The sequence below is a fragment of the Lissotriton helveticus genome, chromosome 12 (assembly GCF_964261635.1).
Source record: "Lissotriton helveticus chromosome 12, aLisHel1.1, whole genome shotgun sequence".
Classification (NCBI taxonomy): domain Eukaryota; kingdom Metazoa; phylum Chordata; class Amphibia; order Caudata; family Salamandridae; genus Lissotriton; species Lissotriton helveticus.
The window spans coordinates 835,168,592-835,190,155 of record NC_136073.1 but is presented as its reverse complement, the minus strand read 5'-3'; the positions used below and the strand labels follow the sequence as shown (position 1 = coordinate 835,190,155).

The following is a 21,564-nucleotide window of genomic DNA, read 5'->3' as shown; positions in this document are numbered from 1 at the left end:
CCACCGCAGAACCACCGTGTGTCGGGGGACCACTTGACACTTCTGCAGGAGGAAGTTACGGCCCTCTTGGCCAAGGGGGCCATCGAGCGCGTTCCTGGGCCAGAAGTAGGGTGTGGTTGCTACTCCCACTACTTTCTGGTGCCCAAGAAGGACAAGGGGGGCCTACGTCCTATCTTGGACCTACGGAACGTCAACGGCTTCCTCCGGAAGGAGAAGTTCAAGATGTTGACTTTGGCTCAGGTCTTGGCTGCTCTAGACCCACAAGACTGGATGGTAGCGTTGGACTTGCAGGATGCGTATTTTCACATCCCCGTCCTGCCGGCCCACCGGCGTTACCTGCGGTTCACGGTAGGCCACGAGCACTTTCAGTTTATCGTGCTCCCATTCGGCCTTACCAGCGCCCCACGGGTGTTCACGAAAGTGATGGCGGTGGTCGCAGCTCATCTGCGCCGGTTAGGGGTCTCAGTCTTCCCCTACCTCGACGACTGGTTGTTGAAGGCGGGCTCGCCCCAGACAGTCGTCCACCACCTTCAGATGACAGCAGACCTCCTGCACGAGCGGGGGTTTTCCATCAATGTGCCGAAATCACACCTGTGTCCCTCTCAAAAGCTCCTTTTCATCGGAGCGGTTCTCGACTCGGCGCAGTTTCGGGTTTATCCTCCGGAACGGCGGGTCCGGGATATTCAGGCTCTGATTCCCATCTTTCAGCCGTTGTCCCGGGTTTCGGTCAGGTTGACGCTGCGGCTTCTGGGGCTGATGGCCTCCTGCATCCTTCTGGTGCATCACGCCAGGTGGCGGATGCGGGCTCTGCAGTGGGACCTGAAGTTTCAGTGGGCCCAGCATCAGGGCAACCTGTCCGACCATGTCCTGATCTCGGAGGGCACTGCGAGACAGTTGCAGTGGTGGCTTACGGACCGCGATTGGGTCAGCGGCAGATCCCTCTCCCTTCCCCAACCGGAGCACGTAGTTGTGACGGACGCGTCCCTCCAGGGCTGGGGAGGCCACTTGGGAGAGGCAGAGATCAGAGGCATCTGGTCTCCGGCGGAGTCCCGGCTCCATATCAACATGTTGGAGCTGCGGGCGATTCGCCTAGCACTGAAGGCATTCCTCCCCTTTGTCAACGGGAGTGTAGTGCAGGTGTTCACGGACGACACCACCGCCATGTGGTACTGCAACAAACAGGGCGGTGTGGGGTCGTGGACCCTTTGCCAGGAGGCTCTGCGCCTCTGGCAATGGCTGGAACGTCAGGGCGTGACTCTGACGGTTCAACACCTGGCAGGTTCTCTGAACGCCAGGGCGGACGAACTCAGCCGTCGGTGCTCGGTGGATCACGAATGGCGTCTGAACTCGGACGTGGCGAACGGCCTCTTTCAGCAATGGGGAGAGCCTTGGTTAGATCTATTCGCCACAGAAGAGAACGCGCAATGTCATCAGTTCTGCGCGTTGGAGTTTCCAAGACGGCACTCGCTCGGCGACGCCTTTCGGCGCGAGTGGAGCTGCGGTCTGTTGTACGCCTTTCCGCCTATACCACTTCTGCCCAGAGTGCTGAAGAAGATCAGGCGCGACCGGGCCCAAGTTATCCTTGTGGCTCCGGACTGGGCTCGAAGATACTGGTATCCCGAGCTACTCAGCATGTCAGTCGGTCCCTCGATCCGCCTGCCCCTTCAGGAGGACCTTCTGTCGCAGCAGCAGGGGACGGTCCTCCACCCGAACCTGTCCAGCCTCCACCTCCATGCGTGGAGATTGAGCGGCGACAGTTGAGGCCATTCGACTTGCCTCCTGAAGTCTGTGATGTGATTCTGGCAGCCAGGCGTCCCTCCACAAAGTCGGTATACGCCTGCCGGTGGAACAGATTTGTGGCATGGTGCACAGCAAAGGCTGTGGATCCCCTTTCTGCCCCTCTTTCCGAGGTTCTCCTCTTCCTTCTTTCTCTTGCCCAGCAGGGCTCTGCTCTGGGCACTCTCAAGGGCTACCTTTCTGCCCTTTCCGCCTTCTTAAGGCTACCTGATCAGCCATCTTTATTCAAGTCCCCTATTGTACTGAGATTCTTGAAAGGCATCACGCACATGTATCCTCCTGTTCCGTTCGTGATGCCTCAGTGGGACTTGAACCTGGTTCTGACATTCTTGATGTGCGCTCCCTTTGAGCCGCTTCATTCCTGTCCTCTCCGTCTTCTCACTTTAAAGACGGCCTTCCTGGTTGCCATCACCTCTGCCAGGAGAGTGAGTGAGCTCCAGGCTCTTTCTGTTAAACCTCCTTTCTTGTCCGTCCATCCTGACAAGGTGGTTCTTAGGACTAGGCCTTCTTTCCTGCCCAAAGTAGTTTCTGCTTTTCACATCGGGCAGTCCATCACCTTACCCTCCTTCTTCCCGCCTCCGCATCCTTCAAAGGATGAAGAGCGGCTCCATCGTCTGGACCCAAAACGTGCGCTTTCATTTTATATGGATCGCACACGCCAGTTCCGGGTGGATGACCAACTGTTTGTTGGCTACGTGGGTGAGAAGAAGGGAAGGGCGGTACAGAAACGAACCATCTCTCGGTGGGTCGTCCTGTGCATCAAAGCATGCTACTCTTTGGCTCGGAAGGAGCCTCCTGTTGGGCTGAGGGCCCATTCCACTCGGGCCACGGCGGCTACTACTGCCCTGGGCCGGGGAGTCCCTTTGCAGGACATTTGCCAGGCGGCTACGTGGGCCTCGCTGCACACCTTTGCGAGGCACTACTGCCTGGACAGTCAAGTCCGGAGGGATGGCTTCTTTGGCCGTTCGGTCCTCCAGGACTTTCTGGTGTAGGTTTGTATTGGTTCGCAGACCCACCACCGGGGTTGGTATTGCTGGGGTATCTATTCTAAGGTAAGGAATCTAATACTAACCTGTTTCTTTCAGATGAACAAGTTACTTCCCTTCGGTAACGATATATCTGTAAGAAACAGTAGTTAGTATTAGATTCCTTACCGCCCCACCCGTCCTCCCCGTTCTGCGAACTGCGAACTGATACCTAGGGTTAAGGTCATCCCTTTCAGGGCCCTAGTTTCAAATGGCACCAGTGTTAGTTCTCACATGGCTCTGCGTGTTCTGGCGCGGAAAAGCTGTGTGCAAAGAACTGACGTCAGCGCGCGGAGGCGGCGTCTATATACTCCAGCGACGTCATCACGGCGCACGACGCCGACGACGCGGAGCCGCAGGGGACGCCTGCAGACGACGCCTACCGACGCGCAGGGGTACTGCTACGCAAAAGTTTCCGGATCCAGACTGACGCCTGGGGATATTCTAAGGTAAGGAATCTAATACTAACTACTGTTTCTTACAGATATATCGTTACCGAAGGTAAGTAACTTGTTCTTTATTGTTAGTCAATGCTAACCACTGTTATGTTCTGAATCCTGGGTTTGTGCTTCTCCGGACCAAGCACTCTTTAAAAATGCCTACCAGTATGAAAGACATGTGACTCCTACACCTTGTAGTCCCTTTTACCTTATGTAACATCGTCTCTACACTGATTTACTAGTATGATTCATTGTCTCTATGTGTGTGATGTAAAGTGCTCTGACATCCTACAATGGTATGAGAGATGCAATAAAACAAATGAAATACATATGACAGGTATGCTCTGGAGAAATGCGAGACACTATTGTAGGGTGATAATAAGGGAATCATTGAAGAACCCCAACAAAGTTTGTTGTATCGTGGTGCATAGTGAGATAATAATTTATTATTCTTTAAAAGCTAATACAATTCAATATATAATGATAAATGTGTTGTAGAATGCACCAATGTATCCTACATTTTCGGGGGGGGGGGAGTGAGCCTCCCAAAACTCCTTTTGTAGTGGTTAGGCTCACTCGCTGTACTTGGTGTGCACTGTATGGGAACTGGTCTGAAAACATTTGCCAGGGCTGGTTTGGGTTTCCACTCTGGTCCTGGCAGGAGCAGGAACCTTGTACTGCAAAATACAACTAACCATTTAAAATGTAATCCCAGAGATGCAGCAGCAAACTTCCCATTAAAATGTTCTGTTTTGCAGCGTGAATCTTTCTGGATTCACTATGCTGTGCATATTCCGCAATCTGGTGGTTGGGTCCGGAATCGTAGTCTTTTTTTTTTTTTTTTTTTTTTTTTTTGTCGTAGCCCAGGTGGGCGTCGACGTCCCACCATTTGGTGTCCTTTCGGTGACGTCGGCGTGCTTCCGGCGGAAGCTACCACCCTTGGGCGCCATCCTCAGATTCTTTTTTCCGCCGTTGGGTCTGGATCGTCGCGTGAAGCTCCAGAAGTTTTGGAGGAGGAAAGAAGAAAATACAGCAAAAACTCACAGGGGAAGGACTGAGAACATCGACAGAAGAGGACCTTTAGCGAGGAGACGACGAAGAAAGGAGAGAACTTCGAAATCTTCGACGCCCTTGAAGGAATGCGCACACAGGGGGCCCCCTGAGCGCAGGGATGTACAAGACGCCGTTTAAATTCTGCAAGAACTGCCACCACAAGTTCGCACAGAAGGACCAGCACCCAGTCTGCAACCTCTGCCTGCCAATCGACCACGAGAGCAGAGACTGCAACGCCTGCTCAGTCTTCAAGCTGAAGACACGCCGAATTCGAGAAGGACAGAGGACGGCTCACCACACGATGCAGGGCAAAGGCCAAGCCCCGACGCTTTATGAACTTGGCCTCTCCACCGACGATGAGGACAACATCGCCGAAGGACCAGATGACTTCACGGTCGTTGAGACCGATAAGAATACGCCTGATAAGGTAGGAGAGTCTACGACCCCGAAAACTCCCACAGGGCCTCGAAAGCCTGAGGCAGACTCTCGAAAGTCAGAGCACAGAGCCTCGAAAGGAGCACCGGCGCCAAGCAAATCGACGACCGAAGCTGCATCCTCCGAAAAAGAGCCCAGCGGATCCTCCGAGAAGGACTCCCGGAGGCAGAAGACCAGCGAAAAGCAAAGGTCATCGAAGCAAGCCCCCGAAAAAGGGCCTTCGACTTCGACTTCGACGTCGAAAGAAAAAGAGCCGAAGAAAGCTTCGACGACGACGCCGAAAAGGGCGGCCGACACGCTCGACGACCAACAGGCCGCAGAAATACAGAGAAAAAAGAGAAGGCTCGAGGCCGAAATGGAGAACATCCTTCAGAGAAGGAAGGACTTCGACGAAAAAATGAAAAGTTACAAGATTCCCCCGAAGCCGGCACCGACCGTCGCTGAGGTACAGGCGATCGAAGAGTTCGACATCGAAGGGCCTCCGAAAACTCCGGAACCTTCGGAGCACGAAGAGGAGGAGGACCTCTACTACACAGAGGGGGATTACGGGGAACAGCAGTCGAGCTACGGTTCAGGTTCCTCGACGGCCCAAGACCAGGAATGGCAGGACATCGAGGCCGAAAACCCAGAGGAGGCAGTAGAAACATACCCCTCGAGGCCTTCGCCACCGGATGACATTGGGGCATACAATGAGGTGGTAAGAAAGGCGGCAACAGCTTATGGAATTAAGCTGGAAGAGGAGAAGCCAGAAGCAGTCTTCCTACTCGAGACACTGCTCCCCATACAGACAAGGAGCCAGTTCCTGCCCATGCTCAAGAGTATCACGGCCCAGGGAAAGGAGGCCTTCAAGGACCCGGCTACATGCAGATCTGTAACGCCGAGGACCGAGAAGAAGTACAAATTCTCCTCCGAAGACCCAGCTTACATCAAGGGTTCCGTCACAGCGGATTCTATCATCGCTGCAACGGCCAGGAAAAGGGCAAACGTCCCAACAACGTCCGGACCCCCACCTGACAAAGAAAGCAGGAGGATGGACCTAACGGGCAGGAAGATTGAGAGGAACGCTGCGACGCACTGGCAGATGGCGAATTCCAACGCCCTCCTGAATAGGCATCAATACCAGCACTGGGAGGAGATGGGACAGTTGCTCAAACACCTCCCGGAACAATACCGTGACAGAGGTGCACACCTGGTAGAGGAAGGGAAGTGCATCGCCAACTCATGCCTGAAGACAGCCCTGGACGGGGCAGAAACATCCAGCAGACTGATGGCTATAGTCATCACTGAAAGAAGGCAAGCATGGCTCAGGATCTCAGGATTCAAGGCTGAAGTCCAGAACCACATCCTGAACACACCCTTCAGCGGTGAAACATTGTTCGGAGCCCCAGTTGATGATAAGCTCACCCAACTGAAGAAGGACAACGAGACGGCAAGGTCCATGGGAGCCCTGCAGTTCAGAGGGATGAGAAGGGGCACTCCGTCGCGGAGGCCGAACGGCGAGGAGATTCTCACCAGAGTTTCCACCAGGGGCAACAGAGTGACAGCCAAGGCCACCAGGGGCAGCAGAGGCAAAACTGGAACTACCAAGGCAGGGGCCAGTCTCGATCGAGAGGAAATGGACGGGGCCAGAGAAGAAGAGGCGGCGAACAGCCCCCCTCTAAGTGACTTCACACGAGAGAAGGTGCTCTACCACCCACACCCTCCAGGGGAGGAGCACGGGAAAACAAAGAGGAGAGGGCTACACGGACAAGACACAAAGGAACATGCAACTCCGGTAGGAGAAAGATTGAGATTTTTTCTCCAGGAGTGGAGGAAAATAACAACAGACAAGTGGATACTCAATATTATGCAGTTCGGGTACTGCATAGAGTTGGAAAAAAGGCCCCCAAACAGAAAACCAAGGAAAAGACAGCACTCAGGAAGAGAGCTGCAACTACTGCAAGAGGAAGCCCAAGAACTCCTCCTCAAAGCGGCCATAGAACGGGTCCCCTTCAAAGAACGGAACATGGGAGTGTACTCAAACTACTTCCTAGTGCCAAAGGTGGACGAAAGCCTAAGACCCATACTGGACCTACGGTTCCTGAACAAATACGTCAAAACTCAAAAATTCAAAATGACGTCCCTACAAGAGGTCATTCCTCAGATAAAAGCAGGGGACTTCTTGTCTACCATAGACCTCAAAGATGCATACCTGCACATCCCCATGAACAAGCAGCACAAGAACATGCTAAGGTTCACTGTAAACAAGGATCACTACCAATTTACGACCCTAGCTTTCGGCCTAAAGTCCGCACCAAGGGTGTTCACCAAATGCCTTGCGGCAGCGGCCGCACACCTAAGGAGAAAGGGGATACACGTGTACCCCTACCTCGACGACTGGCTGAAGGCAAACTGCTACAGGACATGCAAAGAGCATGCAGAACAGGTGACAGGAACGCTAGCAAACCTGGGTTTCTCCATACACTGGGGCAAAAGCTCAATGGAACCAGAGCAGGTGAAGATCTTCCTGGGAGCCCAGATCGACACCATACAATGCAGAGTCTTACCGAGCGAAAAGAGAACGCTCAGCCTACTGAGGGAGAAACGTCACTACCAGAAGGGGCGATCTCTGACAGTGAGGACTGTGAGCAAGATCTTGGGGATGATGGCATCATGCATCCACCTGGTCCCCAATGTACGCCTACAAATGAGACCACTCCAAGAGTGGCTGCAACAACAATGGTCACAAGCTACAGGAAGTTGGGAGGATCTAGTGGTTGTAACGCACAGGGTGCAGGAAGAGATAAGGTGGTGGACCAAGGAGAGAATAACAGAAGGGAAACCTCTAACACCACCGGACCCAACAGTGACCATCACCACAGACGCATCCCAGAAGGGGTGGGGCGCACACATGAACAGGCTCAGAGTGAGGGGTCTGTGGAGCCCTACAGATGCAGTCAGGCACATCAACTACCTGGAACTGAAAACTGTGTTGCTGGCCCTCAAGGCTTTTCAGAAACACCCACACAACCGGAAGGTGCTAATACAAACAGACAACACCACAACAATGTTTTACATAAACAAACAGGGGGAAACTCAATCGTTCCCGCTGTCAAACTTGGCACAAGAGATCTGGAAATGGGCCATACCACTAAAAATAGATCTGCTAGCCATACACCTGCCAGGGAAGGACAATGTGGAAGCGGATTGGCTCAGCAGGCAGACTTCAGCATCCCACGAGTGGGAACTCAACAGTCAGGAAACAGAGTCTATTCAGGAAGTGGGGCACCCCAACAATAGACCTATTTGCAACACACCGGAATGCAAAATGCCAATACTTTGCATCCAGGCAACCAGAGGCACGGTCCCAGGGGAATGCCCTATGGATAAGCTGGTCAAAAACATTTGCCTACGCTTTCCCCCGATACCACTGATCCCCAGGGTGCTCAACAAATGCATGAAGAGCAACATGACGCTCATCCTGGTGGCACCACAATGGGCCAGACAGACGTGGTATTCTCAGATAATGGAGATGGCGCAGGGGCCTCCCCACAAGTTCTCAAAAAGAAGAGACCTACTCTCCATGGAAAACGGAGGAATCCTACACCCAGAGCCAGAGAGCCTCAACCTCTCAGCCTGGCTCCTGAGGACTTAGAATTTGCACACCTGAAACTACCAGAGAGCACCCTGCGGGTGCTGCGAGAGGCAAGAAGGCCCAGCACACGCAAGTGCTATGGGGAAAAGTGGAAAAGATTCACTCAATGGTGTTGCAAAAAACAACTCCAAAGGAGACTGACCAAGGAGTCCACGGTGCTAAGGTACCTCACACACCTAATCAAGGCAAAGCTAAGCTCATCCTCACTGAGAGTGCACCTAGCAGCGATTGTGGCATACACAAGAGGAGAAACAGGGAGAAGCTTCTTCACATCTCAAGTCGTGAAAAGATTCCTGGAAGGGGCTAAAAGAATAGCGCCGCCAAAGAGAATGCCGCCACCGGCCTGGAACTTAAACGTGGTACTGACGGAGCTCATGAAAGCACCCTTCGAACCCATCCACAAAGCACCACTGCAAACGTTGACAATGAAGACGGCCTTCCTGGTGGCGATCACCTCACTACGAAGGGTGAGCGAACTGCAGGCACTCACACTGCAGGAACCCTACATCCAGATACACAGTGACAGGGTCGTGATGAGAACTGACCCACACTTCATGCCAAAGGTGGTGTCAAGGTTCCACATGAATCAGAGTATTCAGATCCCTAGCTTCTTCCAAAACCCCACTACAAGCGCTGAGAGGTCGCTCCACACCCTAGACGCAAGAAGGGCTGTGATGCACTACATTGAAAGAACGAAGGACCACAGGAAGACGAAATAGTTCTTTGTGTCCTTCGCTAACAGTTACACGGGCAAACCAGTTACGAAAAACACCATAGCCCGATGGATCGCACAGACAATTCAGTTCTGCCACAAGCAAGCTGGCCAGGATCTAACGGGAGGGGCACGAGCCCACTCCACCAGGAAGAAAGGAGCAACAATTGCCTTCCTGGCCAACACACTGATTCAGGATATATGCCTGGCGGCAACTTGGGCTTCAGTACACACTTTCACGAAGCACTACTGCGTGGATGTACAGATGAACAAGGAAGCACAAGTAGGACAAAAAGTGCTTCAACATATTTTTAGCAACCAACGCTCATCTTCCACCCAACCGCCACAAAAGTAACGAAAACCGCTACAAAATCTATGCACAGCATAGTGAATCCAGAAAGATTCACGCTGCAAAACGAATAGTTTCTTACCTGTCGGTGTAGTTTTGCAGCTTGAAGATATTTCTGGATTCACTAGCGAACCCACCCGCCTCCGCCAGAAAGATGAGGCTGGAAAAGAGGGTGGAAAAACATGGGGGAAAAAAAAGCAAGTTGGAACAATTACAAAATACGTGGAAACACTAACGTTGAAAAAACGATTAACATACATAGCCATGGATTCACTACAAAGACAAACAAGGAAAAGAGACAGAAAAAAGAATCCGAAGATGGCGCCCAAGGGTGGTAGCTTCCGCCGGAAGCACGCCGACGTCACCGAAAGGACACCAAATGGTGGGACGTCGACGCCCACCTGGGCTACGACAAAAAAAGAAAAAAGACTACGATTCCGGACCCAACCACCAGATTGCGGAATATGCACAGCATAGTGAATCCAGAAAGATCTTCAAGCTGCAAAACTACACCGACAGGTAAGAAACTATTCGTTTTTTGCAAACTCTTTCAATATAAAATACTAAAATCATTAGTAATTCGAGTATTTGTTTTGTGTGCACGTGTTTATTTTTTCGAATTACTCTTTTAATGTTTGAAAATTCAATCATACAAATTGCTGGGGGTCCCGGCCTTCCAGTGGTGAGTCAATGGGGGTCCTCAGGAGTCAAAAGTTTGGGAACTACTGTTATAGATTACAAGAAGCCTCACAGAGCGAGCAGCGCATGAGCACTGCAACGCTAGGCGAGACCTAATAAAGCCATGTAACCATTGTACCAGCTTGCCAAGGACAGGCCTGTTTGGTTTACCAGTGCATGTCCCATTGGGTTTTGGTTTTTATCTTCCAGCCTGGGGAAGACTTCAATGTTATTTACTGGGGTGCCCTGCTGCTGAAGTGTGTGCACTAGAGTCCTTTAGGAGACCCTGTGTGTGGGCTGTTAACTACTTCTTCAAAGGGACATTGGAGTTTTAGCCGTGTGGTAGTGGAATCCAATGTTGGTCTAGACACGCCATATCCATGCAAACTTTAATTATAACCATAGACCTGCAAAAAATCGCCTTTGGATTTACTGTTTATGCATTTCATGTGTGTACCTCTGAAAATCTTACATGAATGTGGCTTTCTGGATCTTGGTTGGACTCCGCTGCCATGTGTTGATAATATAAACAAATTACTTACCAGCAGGTATAGATTCCAGTGCCTCTGATCATGTTGTGCTTTCTTTTTTATCGTTTGTTGCAATAACTTCATTTGCGTTAGTGTGGCTACATTGTTCATACTCATGCGGACTAGATCAGCTCCTAGCGCGTGGTGCTGGGAGCTCGAGGACGTGCATTGTTTTGTTTAACTTGTGGCCAAGCCTTCACATTATGTCGCCGTCTTGTCCTTTACATTCTTAATCACTTCCAGGGGATTTATATTCAGACTTTTGAGAACTCGAACTTCAGGCACTTGAGCCGGGATCATTACCCTCCCCGGAAAGGGTTCAAAGAATGTGACTTTCCTGTTCATGAAAAGGGGTCGGAAGTTAAATGCTTCATCTGCTGAGTCCTCTCACAACATCTTTGACAAAGGCAGCCAGAAAGTTACAGAAAAAGTTTGGAACATGAACAGTGTTTTCGGTTCTCTCAGCATATTGTTCCTTTCATTCCTTGTTGTCTGTGGTTCAGCAAACCGTTGAAGACAGTCGCTCTTTGTATATGGAGTTTTATTTTCCCTTTCTTTGCATACCGTGCCTTGCAAATGTATTAATCTAATGTGCTGATCAATACGATTTAGCGCTACGAAGTCATATCACAAACCAGTGATTTTTAGGTTGAAGCCTACCAGACTGCTCAGTAATCTGGTTTGCTGAAGACCTCTTGTGGGCACTCGGAAAGCTTCCCTGGAAATGCATTCCGCCCATTGCTTACAAATGGCTTTGTAGTTTGTAACTCACATTTTCTGGCTTTTTATTTGCTGGCTTTATTTGCTTTGGGCTGTCCAGCTTGCGTTTGTCCATCCCTTTGCCCAAACCTTAATTTCCACAAACTCACTTTCTCATTTGTCACTTTTGCTGTGCATTCAAAGACAAAGGTCAAATGTCAGTCTCACTCTTCCAAGGGAGCTTGGTGTTTTTTTTTTTTCTTTCTCAGACTTCAAAGTGAGAGAGTTTGCGCGAATCCTGTTGAGTATCCATGTAAGAGGAAAGGGTTTAGGATGTATTATTTTTTTTTTTCAAGTACACAAAAAAAACTTTGCTGATGTTTCAGAATATATCAGAATTGGTACAAATTAAGCAATTTTTTGTAATTCTGAAGTGTGGTGGAAACAAATATTTGAATACGATCAAAACAGCAATACACTAGGTGATGATATTTACATACTATCTTCTGTTTGCAGTAAAACCATATGATGCAAATGTAATGGTCATTTCAATTGAAAATGTGCACTACCATACCATACTATGCATATTTCACACTACACCACTCGACTCTATGCCCGTCCACTCTGTCACTCCTTTCTATGACACTCCACTCTAGGAAATGACACTCCACTCGGACAGTCTGACACGCCACTCCAATCTATGCCAGTCACTCACGCCACTCAACTCTACGCCCCTCCACACCACTTACCCCACCTCACCCTTCTCCACTTTGCTACAATCCATCCCACTCCACACAATCTACCCCACTCCAATCCAACCCACTGCAATCCACCCCACCCCCTACAATCTACCCCGTTTCACTCTACCCTACTCTAATCCTCCCAATCTACCCCACCTTAATCTACCCCACTACACTCCACTCTTCCCCCAATCCTCTCCGCGCTGCCCCAATCCACTCCACGATGGTCCAGTCTGCACCACTCTGCCCCAATCCACTCCACTCTGCCCCAATCCACTCCACTATGGTCCAGTCTACCCCACTCCTCTATATTCTACTCCACTACACCATAATTTACCCTACTACTCTACTCGTCCCCAATCCACTCATCTATGATCCAGTCTATCCCCACTCCTCTACAATGTACCCCACTCCGCTCAATCTGACCCAATCAACCGCTTGCCACTATCCCCCACTCTACCCCAGTCTGCTGTACTCCACGCAAATTCACCCCACTCTTCTCCAGTCTACCTCACTCTACTCTACCCCAATTCACCCCACTCCAATGTACCTGTCCAACCCCCTCCACTCCAGTCTACCCGACTACTCCAATCTACCCTACTCTACCCCTCTCCAGTCTATCCCCTCCAATTTACCCCATTCCATTAAAATGTACCCCACTCCAGTTTAACCCATTTCACCCCAATCTACCCTACTCTATCTACTCCATCTACTTCACTCTACCCAACTCTAACCCATTCTACTACCCACTCTACCCCCTCCAAATTACCCCATTCCAAACACCCCTCTTCAATCTACCCCACTCCAGTCTCGACTCTACTCCAATCTATCCAGCTGAACTCTACCCCATTCCAATATATCCCACCCCAGTTTATCAAATCAACCCCACTCCATCCCAATCTACCACACTCCACTTGACTCCCATCTACCACATGCCATCCAATTGCCCTCCAGTCCAATCTAACCCACTCCATCCCACACTATCCTACTCCAATCTGCCCCACTACGATCTACACCACTCCAATCTACTTCGCACCACTTCAGTCTATTCCACCCTAACCCAGTCTTCCCTATCAAAATCTTCCCCACACCATTCTATCCACCTCTACTCCACTCAGTCCAATCTTCCCCAATCCACCACACGCCAACCTACCCCACTCCTATTGGTTACTCCAATATACCCCACTACAAACTAATCAACCCTACTCCTCTCCAATCTATCCCACACTACCTGACTCCACCACACTCTGATCTCCTTCACTCTACCCCATTCCACCCTGTTTTACTCCCCCTTTGCCTTCTCCCCAACTCCCCACCCCTCTATCCCACTCCAATCATCCTAGCGCTATGAAACGTATGGGTGTACGTGTGCTCTACAAATGCTTACTAACATAACATAACATCCAGCTCCACTCCACTCCACCAAATTGACTGCATTCCAACCCACTATACCCAATCTACCCCACCCCACTCTGCTTCTCTTCAGTTTACCACATACCACCAAAATCTACCCCAGTCCAGTCTTACCCACTCCACCCCAGACTACCTTACTCCAATCTACCCTATCCAAACCGCCCCAATCCAATCTACTTCACTCCAGTCCAACCAACCCCGGTTTATCTACCACTCCCAATCTATCCCACTCCATTCTACCACCAGACTCCACTGTACCCCACTCCATTCTACCTGACTCCTATCTACCCAATCCACTGTACTCCACTCTTCCCCAGTGTACTCCACTCCTCTACCCCAATATACCCCAGTCCAATTTAGCCCCGATATATCCCACTCCACTACGACCTTCTCCAATTCACCCCAATCTGCTCCACTTTACTCTACCCCACTCTATCCAATCCACACCAATTCTCTCCCCATCCCACCCCACTCCAATCCACCCCAATATATCCCACTCCTCCCCAATCTGCCCTATTTCTATCTACCACCCCACTTCTTTCCATTATACCTCACTCCAAACTACAATAGTCCACCCAATCTGCCACAATCCAAATCACTCCATTCTACCCACTTCAATCTACCCTACTCCTCTCTTCCAGAATCTACCCAACTCCTCTCTTCCAGAATCTACCCAACTACACCCAATCTACCTGAATTGAACCACACTATAATCTACTAGGCTAATCTACCCCACTCCATTCTACAGCCACGCCAATCTATTCCATTGCATTCTACCCTACTCCACGCCACTAACTTTTAGCCACGCTGAACATCAGCCACAACAGATTATTTTTTTTCTCTTAGCATTGCTGCCACACCCCAATAAGTGACACCATCGACATCTCAGCAATCTCACACCTCCTCTGTAAGTGACTGTACAGAAGCATACAAAGGTGCCACCTTTGTGCCCGGACATCAATTCCTTTCTTTCTGAGTCCTTTGACTCCGATTGTGATTTTCATGCATTAACCTTCATTGGAGTCTCCCTAAATCCAAATTCTTGTTCTCGGGCAGTGTTGCACAGCACATCCTGTCTCTGTTATGGAAACTGTTTGGGTTGGTTTTATAAGTACTTTACATATACTACGAAAACCACAGGCTTCAAACTGTTGTGCATATTCACCAGCAAGGGTGTAGATGATTGTAGGTAACTAGTCAAGTCAAAATACTTTATTTCGGCAGAGTCCTAGAGGTTATACATCAACACCATAAAAACAGTCATAAAACCTGTAGAGGATCCCTCTTACAGCTAGCTCACAATACATTTATAGACTTTAAAAACATACATACATTTTAATCGATATTCAAAATTGCAACTTAAAAGTTCAGCATTTCGTGACAAGGCTTCTCTTATCCTACCCAGGAATTTTGCTATGGCACAAACAAAGTGCAGAGGCATCGATCTTAGTATCATTAAGGCGGTGGATGGCACCGAGTCCCCATTAGCCTATATGAAGGTGCCAGCCAAACTGAACGTATCTGAGCGCAAGCAGGACATGCAAACAACACGTGATTTTTATTTTGTGACTGTTGGAAGGTGCACGAGGAAAGAAGTCACAAATATTCAAGGGAGTCCATTAGATTTATTTTATTCTTCTTTGTGAAAAAATGATTTAGACATCGGCCAAAGCGTTTCATTCCTTTCAAAGGAACTTTATCAGGGCAATATAAACTGGGTGAGATAATCCACTGAATGTTCCAAATATTCCAACTTCTCCCAAGAAGAAGCCCCACAATAAGGGTTCAAGTCAATCCAATCCAGCCACGTAAGTCTGGAGAATATCCTTCCTGAAAGCGGCATGTAAGCCCGGCGGTAGTGTGTTACAAACAGCACGTGAAGTACAGTCTCCTCTTTTTTAAAACCATGAGAATTCACTGTTCCAGAACCCATCCACTTTGCCATAAATGGTTTCAAGGGGAGTGTCCCTACTCTAAATTGGTAAAACAATTTATTGTCTAGCTGAATAGTTATAAAATCCTAGTTCATTTCTAATTCATACTTTGATTTAAAATTCAAGAATTCCTCCGTTCGAGAGGTACCTGCCGCATCGTGTTCCTCCTGCTGAATTGTCATTGCCCAATATTGATTTTTCAATATCTCCTTAGAGGAGAATGAACCCAAGACAGGATAGTTCCAAAGGTTTTCATAACCTAGTGCACTTAGCTGCATCTTTTTTTTTTTTTTAAAAACCTTTATTGAAAAAAACAGGTATAAGTACAAGCGCTGGCCTACAACCACAGGGGCCGGCCGCAAAATCAGGAGGGTCAAAAAACATAGCAATGTATACGACAGGATGAATACAGGATGGATACAAAAATCACGACATCGCCAGCGCCAGGATAAAGAGGTTTCATTTTACATTACTGAAAGGAGGTAGCAACCATATCTACCAGCGCGTCATGCAACATATATCGAAAAGAAAAACGGGGGGGGGGCGGGAGAAAACAGCCCCCCACGCAAGCAGATGACACAGTAGGGCAGAGCCCAAAGACCACACACGCCCACATCAGGAGCAAAATAGACAAAGAATACCAACAAACAAATAAAGTGGACGCCATACGTACAGCCCACCCGCCCCGAAAAGAAGAAGGTGCAGACGCTAACGAACAAAGGAGTGAACAACAAGGGACACAGCCCACCCCCTAAAGAAAGCAAAAAGGGACCATAGAATAAAACAAACTAAAACAACAAACACCCCCCCCACCCTACATCACTGTAATGGCTACGGTCTACCCCATTGAACAGCGTGCCTGTCGCCCAGATTCACCTGAAATATAGAAAGAAGAAAGAGAATAATAACGAGAAGAGAGAGGAATAAGAAAAGGAAGAGAGAGTAGAGATCCAGGAGAGCTAAGTCCATACAATTACATCACAGCATGAGCAGGCAAGAGCATAACAGGAAACCAAGCGTTAAAGCCATTCCAGGCAATATGGCGGGTACGAGTAAAACAACAAATTCGCCAGTATAGCAATTCCACGCCATGTACAGGGCAGCCCACTCCCTACACGTCCCTATCCTGGACCCAGAGCAGAAATTAGGTAAGAAAAGCGCAGAGAAATAATAAAAATAAGGCCCATAGAAACCAACATGAGAACTAAAACCTTCCCCCCACCCTACATCATTGCAGAGGCTACGGCCTACCCCCCCCCCCCCCGCAGTGTGTCTATCGCCCGCTAAAGAACCCGAAATATAGACAAAGGAAAGAGAGAGGGAAAACCCTAAGAAGAGAAGAAAGAAAAATGTCACTTTTAGAGATAGGGAGAAAGAACAGAAAATCCTAATCTATAACTCCCAATAAAGAAAAAAGTGTGGGGAGGAGCCCATTAAACACCAAGTCTCTCGGACACCCCATCCATGTAGCAACTCCCACCCTATATACCACCTAAGGAGTATAAATTGCGCAGTACGAAACAAAATAGGGAGAGATCACACGTATCATAGCAGCACGCACATAAAGGGCGTCTCGTCCCGAGGTCCCACCCGCCTAACAAGTCTAGTCGTCCCATCCCCCATGTGTACCAACAAGAACAACGCAAGGAGAGTTAGTCGCATAATGCATGAACCATTGCAAACCGAGATTTAGTCAGCCAGGAAGACACAGTCCACCAAGAAAGTCCGCTAACCCTGACCAGTACGTATTCGCCCCCACAGCCAAAACCCTCGCATGGCAGTCCACACGGGCTGAACAAAGGGACAAGATGGCCGCTCTCGGCAGGAAGACGGTGCTCCATAACAAAATGGACGGGTCCGTCCACGACCAGTTCCATGTATCCCACTAGACAGCGCCAATGGTTGCTCACTGGTCAGCGAGAGAATGAATAGCAGCAACAGGGCCAAATGAACATGGGCAAGCAGACCTACTAGCTGCCGCGTCCGTGACGGCATCACCAAAGGTAGCATAGTCTCGAAGGAAATTGTGAGCACTGGTGGAGGCAGCAACATTGTAGCGCCGGTGAAATAAATAGGTATCAATTTGCGTCCGCCAACACTGCCGGGAAGCTGAAGGATAGAGCAATTGTTTGGCAACAATGTAGCCTGGACAGGAGTAACGACAGACACAGCATCCCAGTGAGAGAGGCAGATCGGTGATGTGCAGGTCACCACGGGCGCAGCAGCCCCAAGCCTCCCATACAGTGATAAAAAGCCCACACGCATCTCTGCCCACAAGTCACGGATTGCAGCAAGAATGGAGCCATAAGTTGGGGCCGCCGGGGGTTCCATATGCGTCTCGATCACAGGCGCCGGACCCCAGACAAGACAGCGGCCAGGGGACCTTAACACAGTCCAGGGCTTATCCGAGGCAGCGTTAGCAGGAGATGCAGCCAAATTAGCTAGTGCAAGAGCCCCGCCGGGGGAGCAAAGGGGCACAGGGGCGCAAGTGCCACAGAGAACACAGGGATGTAGGTCGCTGTCCGAACGCAGACACACAATCAGTGGGCGACCCGCAATGAAAGCCTCACGGTGGTCGGGAGCAGGCTTGAGGGAGAGCTGCGGTGTTTAAATGTCCGCCATCATGGGGGTGACGCTGCGTACCTCGCTTGCAGAGCTCGGCAGTGGAGGCGCCCGAGGAAGTTCACGGTCGGCAGGCACTCCGTGCATAAGTGAAGGGCAGGCGCAGATAGTCGCAGGTAGAGGCGCCAGTCAGGGCGCTATAGTCATTCCGCCTCCGTAGCCTCGGCAGCTCCGGCAGCCGCCATGCCAGCGCGTCCGCCCGGGTCTCGGTCTCAGGGGTAGAGACGAGCTCCGCAGTTCTCTCGGCCGTGCAGTGGGTTCCAGGCAGGCGGGAACATCGGGAGAGCACCAGTCAATTCCGCACACCGTCCCCGTCCCCTCGTTAGCGTTTCGTGGCAGGATAAGGTCAGGATTTCGGTGAGAGGAACAAAGGATCGGGGAGCCGAGAGACTTCACGTCCGTTCACATCGCCATCTTGGCTCCTCCCCACTTAGCTGCATCTTGATCGATCGTAAACATGGTACTTTGTGAAATCTATCGGCATTTAAAACATCTAATAATGCAGCAACGTAGTGGCTCAACTCTGTGATTACTCAAAGCCTCCGCCAGTACAGCGAGGCATGAAGCGCAGGCCTTAGAGCAGTCTTTTTAACATTCATATTTAACCGTAAAGGATGCAAAGCGGTACTAGGGAAGGAGAGATACCAAGGCTTTTAAAAAACCCATTTTCGAATCGTTTCAGGACTACCCCAAAGCCCCACAATTTGGCAACCAAATAGTGCTGCCCAGATAGCCTTCGTCTCATACACAATAAGAGCAGGTTTTACTGTTTTTGTAAGGGATATACAATGGTCTCTCAAAATGGCCCCAGTGATATGTCTGTGCTTTAAGCAAGGCTTTTCAATATGCTTTACCCTTGTTATATTAGAAGAAATTTTACTTCCTAAATAATCAAGAGTCAACCCTCTCTAAAGGCCTATCCCCTAGTTTCAGTTGACCCATAACCTTTCTCGCATTGGTAAACGCAATAAATGTTTTAGTCAAGTCTCTAGCCCATGATCCTGGCAGAATGCACTAAATTTGTCCAAGAGTAGTTGGAGACCACTCTGGGTTTTCGAGATTTTGAAATGTCATCTGCAAACATCAAAATGCTGGCCCTGGAGTTACCTATTGATGGAACTTCTGCAGGACAATCTAAAAGCGAATCTACCAACCCATTCGGATAGAATGAAAACCGGGTAGGGGCCAATACACACCCTGGTCTTACACCATTCGTTACAGATATCCTATCCGTCAATTAGTCCCAGCTAACCTTAGCAAAATTATTCTCATGGAGCCAGATTAATAGGCCTAAAATGTCATGCAGGATACCCATTGCTTGCAGTACCTGACACAACATCTGCCTTGGTACCGTATCAAATGCAGATTTAAGATCTACAAAGGCAACAAGCATGTTTCCCCTGCCGATCAAAAGGATCTTCCAATATATTAAAGCAAACCAGAATGCCGGGTCCACAGTAGATGTTTTAAACCTGAATCCTGCCTGAAAGGGGCTAAAAATGTCCCTTTCAGTTATCCATGCTTGTATTTTTACCAGGATCATACCACTGAAGACCTTTTGCATACAATCAATTAAGCTAATGGGCCTGTAATTGGCAGGTAGGGATTTGTTCCCCATTTTATATACGGGAATCACTTCTGCTCTGTGCAATGAGTTTGGAATCGAAGCCCCCAGAGCGATGGTATTAAACAAAACTAGTAGATAGGTTGTCCAAACATCACTGTCATACATTAATATATCCATGGGCACTCCATCTGGGCTGGGGGCCCTCCCTCCTGCAAAAGATACAGGAGAGTCCATAACATTCTCCCTTTTGAATGGTAGATTAATAACGTTTTGGGGGGTCTACTGCACAGCATAGCACCCTCGCTTACTTCCATACGCTCATCTTGATACAAATCCGAGAAATGCAAAAACCATTCCCTGGCAGGGACATGATTGACTGGGTCATGCCCTCTATTTGACCCTCCACTAGCAATTCGACTCCAAAGCCACAGTATTGGAACTAGTCTTTCTGTCAGAATAGGGGAGGAGACCTCTTTTTGAATGAAAATAAGGATTGGTAGAGGAAAAATCCCAGTAACATTCCGGAAATGTTGTTTTTGTAATGGAGTACATGTTATTAAACATGATGTCAATCTCTCTGGCCCTAAAATTAGTACAAAGTTTGTATTTTTGCAAAATATAGCTCAGCTCTTACTTTAAAGCTTCCTTTGATGCTTTGAGTCAAACTATGTACCACGGTAATTAAATCAGTGCATTACTACTTATTGATCTAGCTTGTACAAGGGGAGGATAAGTAAAATGGTTTCCTGCTCAAATTGGCTGTGCAATAGTTAGACAGACCGAGGCCAAGCCTGGTTGTTATATCGTAATTATAAACCTTAAACTGATTCTGGAGTTGCTCGGCTTTGATGGTGGGCTAAGTGCACCACTATATGAAGCACCTTTGTACCATAATGCCTTTATCGCTATTCATGGTAAAAGATCCTTCAATCCGTTCACAGTTTGCAGTGCTCTGTAATGTGTTGTAGCTTGGTGAGGTCAGTCAATCAATCGGGGGTTTTGTAGAGCGCACTACTCACCCATTAGGTTCTCAAATCTCTGAGGGGTGGGTGTGAGCAGCTCGTTTGGGCCATTCGAAGAGCCAGGTATTGAGGTCTTTCCTGAATTGGTGCAGGGTCTTCGCCAGAGGTGAAGGGGGAAACTGTTCAAGGTCTTGGCTGCGAGGTAGGAGAAGGACCTTCCACCCGCTTTGGTCCTGTAGAAGCGTGGGACGGTGGCTAGGGAAAGGTAGGCTGAGCGGATGTTTCTCTTGTGGGCATGAAAGGAGAGGCGGTCGTTGAGGTATTTAGGTCCGATGTTGTGGAGGGTCTGCAGCTGTGCATGAGAAGACCTGCCAGTGTGACAAGAGCCCTTTGAGGTGCCAGTGGTGCGTGGCAGAGTGGCCTGTAATGTGCTCTTGGGCCTGGCCGAACATTGATGTCTGTAGTGCCAGTGAGCTGTGGTAGTTTAAAGGGACCAAAGATCTAGCACTGAAACTGACCAGTAGTGAATGGATTGAAATCATAGCATGCTATGACTTTTTTTGTATTGATATCCACTGTACCACAACTGGTACATAAACTTTTACTTTAATTCTGGATTTGCGAGTTGCTGAAAATGTTTGTCCAAATAAAATGTTTCTGAATGTTGTAGATTTTTTTTGTTTTTCCATTAGTAATGATTCCATTAAATAAAGGCAAACCCTTGCCATTTATCCTGGATCTCCAATGCATTTGATTTTGATATATTGGTATTGCAGAACTAAATTATGATTAGCATTGAAATAGTAACTGATGCTTTCCTCTTGCAGCGTGCAAAGAACCTCCGTACAAAGTGGAAGAGTCTGGGTACGCCGGCTTCATTATGCCCATTGAGGTCTACTTCAAGAACAAGGTATGTCAACACTCTTGGCTGTAGGCTCCAAACGTATCTCAAGTGTGTCCTCTAGGTGGTTTAA

The 21,564-nt window shown here is 49.0% G+C and overlaps 1 protein-coding gene across 2 annotated transcripts in view; it reads left to right on the top strand.

The window, feature by feature from the left end:
• Positions 1 to 21,564, top strand: part of MLLT1 (MLLT1 super elongation complex subunit) — a 155,862-nt gene that overhangs the window by 54,523 nt on the left and 79,775 nt on the right. For both annotated transcript variants that reach the window (XM_078670833.1, XM_078670832.1), the window contains exon 3: positions 21,418 to 21,500. In XM_078670833.1, the coding sequence (XP_078526959.1) occupies positions 21,418 to 21,500 (83 nt within the window). The remainder of the gene's footprint in view (positions 1 to 21,417; positions 21,501 to 21,564) is intronic.